Source organism: Chiloscyllium plagiosum, chromosome 13, assembly GCF_004010195.1.
Source record: "Chiloscyllium plagiosum isolate BGI_BamShark_2017 chromosome 13, ASM401019v2, whole genome shotgun sequence".
NCBI classification, from domain to species: domain Eukaryota; kingdom Metazoa; phylum Chordata; class Chondrichthyes; order Orectolobiformes; family Hemiscylliidae; genus Chiloscyllium; species Chiloscyllium plagiosum.
In genome coordinates this window covers 35,998,323-36,006,849 of record NC_057722.1, presented here as the reverse complement: position 1 = coordinate 36,006,849, position 8,527 = coordinate 35,998,323, and the positions used below count along the sequence as shown (strand labels likewise).

At 42.1% G+C, this 8,527-nt stretch overlaps 1 protein-coding gene and 1 long non-coding RNA gene across 2 annotated transcripts in view; one reads left to right on the top strand and one right to left on the bottom strand.

Moving 5' to 3' along the window:
- c18h3orf33 (c18h3orf33 homolog (H. sapiens)) overlaps nt 1-2,412 on the bottom strand; it is a 17,775-nt gene extending 15,363 nt beyond the window's left edge. The window contains exons 1-2 of the mRNA XM_043702188.1: nt 2,153-2,412; nt 1,860-1,919 (exon numbers count right to left, since the gene is read on the bottom strand). Of these exons, the coding sequence (XP_043558123.1) occupies nt 1,860-1,919; nt 2,153-2,332 (240 nt within the window). The 5' untranslated portion in view covers nt 2,333-2,412. The remainder of the gene's footprint in view (nt 1-1,859; nt 1,920-2,152) is intronic.
- A 100-nt stretch (nt 2,413-2,512) lies between these two features.
- LOC122555919 overlaps nt 2,513-8,527 on the top strand; it is a 68,033-nt gene continuing 62,018 nt past the window's right edge. The window contains exon 1 of the long non-coding RNA XR_006313397.1: nt 2,513-2,737. This is a non-coding gene — a long non-coding RNA (uncharacterized LOC122555919). The remainder of the gene's footprint in view (nt 2,738-8,527) is intronic.

Below are 8,527 nucleotides of genomic sequence, written 5' to 3'. Positions count from 1 at the left end.
AGGGGGCAGTAGGAAGAGGTGTCCTTGAGTTGACGTTTGGCTTCAGCGGTGTAGAGGTCAGTGCGCCAGACTACCACTGCGCCCCCTTTATCCGCTGGCTTGATGGTGAGGTTGGGATTGGAGCGGAGGGATTGGAGGGCTGTGCGTTGTGAGGGTGAGAGGTTGGAATGGGGCAGGGAGGTCGACAGGTTGAGCAGGTTAATGTCCCGGCGGCAGTTGGAAATGAAGAGGACAGCACGGGGTGTCCAGGTGGATGCAGTGTGTTGGAGGTGGGCAAAGGGGTCCTCGGAAGGTGGGCGGGAGTCCTGATTGTGAAAGTATGCTCGGAGGCGGAGGCGACGGAAGAATTGTTCGACGTCACGGCGTGTATTAAATTCATTGATCCGTGGACGGAGGGGGATGAAGATGAGTCCTTTGCTGAGGACTGATCGTTCGTCCTCAGTGAGGGGAAGGTCTGAAGGGATGGTGAAAACTCGGCAGGGCTGGGAGCTTGGATCTGGTGTGGGTATAGAGCTGGGAGTGGGGGCGGAACCTGTAACTGGAGTGGGTGTGATGGTGAGGGCAATGGGGATGGAGTCATGAGCAGGGTAGTGTTCCCCTCAGGGTTCTGGGGGGTGGGGATAGTGACAGTGGGGTCTATCGGGGGCGTGTCAGCAGAATGCAGGTGAGTGGCACTGGTGGGGGCGGAAGTTGTGGTGACAACGGCAGTAGGGGTGGTGGAAGTCACTGAGCATGTGGCATCAGCGATGATGTGAGGAGGAAGTGATGTCACGTGTGATGCATGAGGAATTGTGAGGGGTGGAAGTGGTTGTGGGAGTGGCCATGATGGAGGCGGAAGTGACATCATCAATCAGCATGGGGGTGGCTTCCAGCCAAGAATACCTTGATTTCAAAATTCTCACTTTCTTTCCAAATCAACTCAAAGCATTTGCTCTCATCTCTGTAACATCCTTTTACGCTAGAATGCTAAAAGATCTCTGTACTTCAATTTTGGCTTCTTATATATAACTGATTTTAATAGCTTTGTTTCATTGGATGCTGCCTGAATTGCTGTGCTCTTCCAGCACCACTGATCCAGAAGCTGTTTATTTGCCTGGAACAACTCAAATTCCCACTTGAAACATTTCTGCCTCTCTTTCCTTCAAAAGACTCCTTAAAGCCAATTACTTTTGGCTTCTCGGAGTCATGTAAGGAGAGGTTAGGACAGTACTAATTTTTGTTTAACTACATTCCTATGAAACAATCTGAGTCATTTGATTATATTAAAATACAAATATTTGAGCCGCCTAGTACTTGGAGTGAGAGATGTGGTGCCAGTTTCACAATTCTGAACTAGGAGGCACAAGTTGAAATCTCACCTGCTCCAGAAATGTGTAATAATGCATCAGAACAGGTTAATTTGAAAGTACACCATAGAGGAGCAGAATGAGATTATTCAACCCATCAAGTCAGCCTACTTCAGCAAGGCGTTCTAACGATTCACCACCCTCTGGCTGAAGAAAAACATCTGTAAAGCTTTACAAATCATGAATAGTGGTTTATATTCGCTGGAGGTTTTTTTTGAAAATTTGGAATGTTGTCTGTGGCATTTAGATTTATTTCAGGTCAGTCTTATGACTCGTAATGTTAACTTTTCTCTTGACAAATACAAATTCCCAGATTTGTGATTGTTATGTTTTTAAAGCTGGATACGTATTAAATTATAGCAGTATCTGCATTTTTTTTCCTCGCTACAAAACCTCTCAATTTGAATGCTTTCTTCGATAAACAAAAAAGCTTTATAGCGCATGAGCGAAGTTAAGAGCGCGATCGCTTGCTGAAATAAAATGTCCTATCAAACTCCAGAATTTCACACTTACTAGTTTAATGCTTCTGGCGAGCATCACAACTCCGGCCACTGCCAGGCCCGTACTAATATGCTGCGAAACAAAAAACGGAGCGGTGAGGCACTGTCAATTTCCCCAAGTTTACAAAACATGCAGAGCGGCAAGAACCTGTCAATCCCCCCCGTGTTCACAAAACTTCCTTTAAAGCCCACATCAACCTACTGGCCGACTGGCCCCTTTTTATAATAGCTATTTGAGAAGCAAACTTGCCGCTTCTCGAAACGTGGTTTTGGCCATCTGAGTGCGAATACCAGAACGTCCCATACCCGCACCGCATTAATATGTTCGTCCGCAAACTCCACCAGGCGGCCGAGGTAGCTGCCTAGCACATTCCGGTCCCGGTCAGGCATCGCTCCCTCACTCGCTCGCTCGCGCTCTGACATCACACTCCAGGTGACAGCACCAAATGATTCCGAAATAACCGAAACAGCACGCGACCAAATCATTGGTGTGCGTCACTCAAAACATTCCCCGATTCGGGTGCTCATTCGCAGCTGACGCCAGAGCGTTTGTTGCAGACGTATAAACCAACCCATTGTTTATATCGTTACCTTCCTGCAGGGGGGATTTATTCTGAAAAAGGAAGTGTTGGGCTGTGCTGAAATAGTAATTTGTATGTCGTGTTTACTGGTAGCTGCCATACAGAATAATACCAAGACAAACCAGTAGGAGAAACATGGTGTTAACAGTTTGTAAAATAGCGATAGTTATATTTTGAAAACAAAAAATGCTGGAGATCACAGCGGGTCAGGCAGCATCCATGGAAAGAAAGCAACATTTCGAGTCGAGATGACTCTTCATGGTTATATATTGATCAGTCCCTGCAAGTTTCAAGTTCCATAAATCTCACAGTAAGTGAAAAGGTCAAACCAGTGCGAGATACTTTCAATATATTAGTTCTCAAGTGTTGAGTAATTTCTTGCGTAGTTGTCAATTCAGTGGTGTTAAGCCAAAATATAAATTGTTGAAGAATCTCAGCATCTATGGAGAAAAAGCAGAGTTAACGTTTCAAGCCAAATGATCCTTCTTCCAAGAAGTGTCAAATGTCTTGAAACCTTAGCTTTCTGTCCACAGCTGCTGCCAGGCCTGCTGAGTTTCTCCAGCAAGATTTTTTTTGTTTACAATCTTCAACATCCGTCATTCTTTGTTTTAATTTATTAGTGTTGAGCCTTTCAATTTGGCTCCTAGTCCTGTGACAAAAGTACCAGATGGCATTAAGAAGGGAATTTCAGGGGTTTTTCAACCACAAAGAAAGAACCATCATCTTTGCTCAAGTCAGGATTATATAGAATGATTTGGTCCTGAGAGATCTTCCTTATTAATTCTCTCCTTGCTCTTGTCGTGGAGAAAATGTAGAGAATCACCAGGAGACGTGGAGAGTTCTTCAAGAAGTAAGTCTTTTATTTGCAAACAAAAAAACCATGATACTCAGAAAGCAGATTCTTGAATGCCCCCGAACCTCAGGGTCCGTGGCTCTTTGTACCTTTTTGTTATCATGTTTTTGTTAGCTTATCAGCATGCCCAACTGTATTAGTCAGAATTACCTCACTCCACAGATATACAATAAATCAATAAAGTTAGTTCCTATTATCTCTCTACTTCTGCCACTATTGTTTTTCCTACATTCTACTTAATATTATTCTAATGTCACAATTAGATACTTTACTACCACCACTGCCACAATGATCTTCCATCCCAGGCTGACCTGTCATGATTAGATATTTTACTAGCCCATCTACCACAATGGTCTCCTGTCCCAGGCTGACCCTACTAACTACTGATTAAATATTTAATGTCATGTTCTGCCACAAGGATCTCAAGCAGGCTGACTCTATTAACTATTAATTAAATATTTAATGTCATGTTGTAAATATTGTCACGACCTGTCCCAACCTGCCATGATGATATTTAGCAGGCGAGGCTGACTCTTACTAATTGGTGTTCTCTTCCCACCATAGTGACCTTTCAGCCCCAACCTGACTCTGCTAGTTGGTGTAGAAGCTTTTCACTATTCTTACCCATCCTGCCACAGTGACCTGTTGACTAGTGTAGCATTCCACAGACCTCTTGTAACAGATCACCAGTGGTCTTCATGCTTTAACCCTTCCCGTGTGTTTATGCTCTTTATTTTCCAAACTCTTTAATGTATCCCAAACATTCCCTTTTATTCTTTCTCCTCCTCCCTCTTTCAACAAAACAACATCATATTTCTAAACTGCTTCCATTCTTAAGTCACATTCAACTCAAAGGCTTAATTCTGTTTTTCTTTCCTCAAATGATGCCAGACCAGCTGCGTATTTTCAGCATTTAAACAATAAATTAGGGGGAAATCAGTAGAGGTGCATTATTCAGATTCTCAGAACACTTTCAATATGGTCCTAAATAAGAGGTTATCATGTAAAATCAAAACACATGGGATTGATGGTAATGTACTGGCGTGGATTGAGAATTAGTCTAGCCAATAAATAGTGTAGGAATAAATGGATTATATACAGAGTGAAAGGTGTAACACGTTGGTACTATAGAGACGAGTGTTTCGAACTCAGCTATTCAAACTATATGGAGAAAGTGAGAACTACAGATGCTGGAGATCAGAGTTGAAAAGTGTGGCTCTGGAGAAGTACAGTAGATCAGGCAGCATCTAGAGAGCAGAAGAATTGCATTTCAGACATAAGCCCTTCATCAGGGATAGAGTGGGTGAGGGAGAAAGGGGGCTGAGAGATAACTAGGAGGGGGGTGTAGGGCTGCGGGGGAGGTAGCTTGGAATGCAACAGATAGATGCAGGTGATGGGGGTGATAGGTCAGAGCGAATGGTGGAGCGGATAAGTGGGAAGGAAGATGGAGAGGTAGGTCAGTTCAAGAGGGCGGTGCCAAGTAGGAGGCAGCTACTGCCTTAGGACCCTCCAACCACATGGCATCAATGTCGATTTCACCAGTTTCCTCATCTCCCCTCCCATACCTCATTCCAGATCCAATCCTCCAACTCAGAACCATCCTCTTGAACTGTCCCACATATCTATCTTCCTTCACCTATTTGCTCCGAACTATCACCATCACTCCCCACCTGCATCTACTTATCACCTTCCAAGCTACCTACCCCCCAGCTGGACTCCCTCTATTTATGTCTCAGCCACTCCCCCCACTCCCCTCCACCCCCCTGACTTAGAGGAGGAGCAATTTCTTCACTTGTAGAATTCTCCACCATAGAAGACTCTGCAGGCTAAGTCACTGAATATATTTAAGAAAGGGATTTCTAGAAGCTAAAGGTGGTGAGGGATATAGAGAGAGCATAACATTGGGTGTTGAGATAGAGGATCAGCCACGATCATGTTGAATGGCGGAACACATTGAATGGGTCATTTGTTGCTCCTATTTTCTATGTTTTCAAAAGAACAGCTATTGTGCAGGTCATTCAGTCCTTTGTGTCCATGCTAGTTGATTTGCAAAAGCAAATCAGCTTGTTCCACATCTTTTTTTCTCTATAGCCATGCAAACCTTTTCTCTTGAATTTGCCTTGACTGCACTTTCAGGCAGTGCACCAAATTTTAACTCCAGAGGCAAAAACTGTCCCAGCTTTATTGATGAGTTGAAGTCTCTCATTCCTTGGACCATTCTTGTAACTCTTAACTGGACTCTTTCCAATGTCTGCACATCCTTCTTAAATGTGTGGTGACAAAATTGAGCATAATACTCCAATTGAGACTGAACCAAGATGGTAACTTGAAATTGAGGATGTTGCTATGCACTGGCCTTCTTCTCATGTTGGCATTTACCAACTTGCTGTAGAGCATTGAGCCAACTACATTTTCTCAGATGATCCTGAGTGCCATTGCGCCATGCCATTTATGCTAGAGAACAATATTCTATTTTACTAGTTATTTGTATCTCCCAGGTAGTTAAGATTCTTTGCAGTGTCACAAGTGACTTACACAGAATACCTAATTATTGATTTACTCCTTTAACCACTACATTTATGCAACCAATTCAGTTATGTTTATGAACACCCTAAGGATACTGGTGGCAAAAGATGTGGCTATTAAATGCTGGCAAGATTCGCTTGTTGGACCTTATTATCTACCAACAGCCTAGATCTGGATATTGCTGAGATCTTGCTTCAAGCAGGCATGGACTTTTCATTGTTCTGCATTATTGGCACAATTCATTATATTGTACAAATCATGAACAAACATCCCTCCTTCTGACCTTATGATGGGAGGTTGAAGATGGTTGAGCAAGACTTTGAGGACTGCTACATCAAAGACTGAGGTGACAGGCCCAAAAGCTACCCTAACAACCATCTTCATTTAAGACAAGTATCTTTCCAGACACTGGAGTGATTTCTTTTTGGTCTTCATCAACGGGTCTGACAAAGTTTTTTGGTGTCACGTTCAGCAAGGTGTCACCTTGCTATCAATGTCATTTTTCTCTTTCTGGAACTCAGCTTTTGTGACCAAACTGTAGTGATGTCAGGAACAGGGTGGTCTTGACTGGCCATTTATGAACAGGTTATTGGGGAGCAAGTACCAGTGATAATAACATGATTACATCATCATCGCCATTAGATAATATAATATAAATTAGAAGGACCCATTAGTTCTAGAATGTTAAAATTACTGGTCAGGCTTTGCTTAAAAAATGCTGATCAATGCATTCCATTCCCAGGGCAAATATCAATCAGTAACCAGCAGGAAGGTGACCTATGAATTGCAAATTTCCACAAGTTGTTTATCAATTTTTGTCACTCCGTTGTTAGCTTTGCAAAAAAAAAACCCCAAGGAAGTATCCTTTAACACTTAAATAATTCTTAGCAACCATCACTAAACTGGTATTGCCCAGTAAATGAACTAAAGAAGTTGAGTCTTATTCCTTCGGTTATTTTATTTTAAAAATGTCAAACTTTTGCATTGCTTGTATTCCCATCTTTCTTTTACACCTCTTAGCGCAATCTTGCTTTTCTGCTCATTCTCCATTCAAGCAGAAACAATGTGCTTACTGCGAGTTACTTGAATATTTTATCATTATTATTTTTCCTTCAATGGTCACATCTCACGCCTAACAAAAATCCAGTTGTTCAATAATATAGATATCATTGCACTTACTTATCAACAAATACTTTCAGCAACATTATGATCAAAACGTTTTAATAGACAAATGTTCATAAATAATCTTAACCAACAGGGTGCACAAGATGCTTTGCTTCAGTAAAATCTGGTCCTACATAATATTTCCTGTTTCAGTTCAAAATTTCATAATGGGAAATTGGATACCAAGCCATAACGTCCTATTAGGTAGATGACCAAAGAAACTTGCTCAGAAGAGTACAAAGAGGTGAAAAGGTTCAGTAAGGACAGCTGAAGGCATGACTAGAGATAGTGTGCATTTTCAAATCTGGGTTGAAGAGCAGCGCAGCTATTTTAAAGAATTGTAGGGCTGGAATAGAATAGAGATTAGGGTGGTCAAAACCATGGTGAAATTGTTAAAATTTTGAAATAATATTTCAGATTTGGAAAATAATCATCAACAATCATGTATGTCTAGAAACACTTTACTGCCAGCAACAGTTACCTCATTTCAAAAGTACTTCTAATGTACGAACACAGCATCCAATTTGCACACAGTGACCTTCTACAACAGCACTGTGATTAGCGCCAGATAATTATTTTGTGATATGATTGAGAAATTAATTTTAGCCAGGAAAACGAGAAACTCTTCTGCTCTTCAAAATGGCTTAATGAGTACTTTTCCATTCATCAAAGGGGAAATTGGGCCTCAGTTCAGTGCTCTATCCAAAAAAAATGGCACCTTCGAACTTGTCCTGTCACATGCAGTCATGAATTGTGGTGGATAGTTAAACAATTCAGTAGAGGAAATGGCTCTACAAATATCCCTATCCTTAAATGATGGAAGAATCCAGCACAACAGTGCAAAAGATAAGGTTGAATCATTCACAGAAACCTTCAGCCAGAATCACCAAGTGAAAGATTAATCTCGGCTTTCTCCAATGGTCCACAGCATTACAGATACCAGTCTTCAGCCAATTCAATTCACTCCAAATAATGTCAAGAAAGGGTTGGAGATACTAGATATTGCAAAAGCTATGGGTCCTGACAACAGTCCAGCAACAGTACTGAAGACTTGTGTTCCAGAACTTACCAGACCTCGAGCCAAACTCTTTCAGTAGTTACACACTGGTATCTACCTTACAATGTGGAAAATTGCCCAAGTATGAGTTGTGCTTAAAAAGTAGGATAAAGCCAATCCTGCCAAGTACTGCCCCAGAGTACTCTCCATCATTAGTAACATGATGGAAGGTGTCATCAATAGTAGTATCAAGCAGCACCTGCTTAGCAATAACCTGTCAGTGATACTCAGTTTGAGTTCTGTCAGGGCCAGTCAGCTCCTGACCTCATTACAGCCTTGGTTCAAAAATATGGACACTCCAGCTGAATTCAAGAGGTTAAGTGAGAGCGACAATGACGCTGAAACTGCATTCAACTGAGTTCAGCATCAAGAAGCCCCTGCAAAACTGGAATCACTGGGTATCAGGGGCAAACTCTCTGCTGATTAGAGTCATATCTGATTACTGGTGGTCAGTAATCTCAGCTCCAGGACATCTCTGCAGGGGTTCCTTAGGGAAGTAT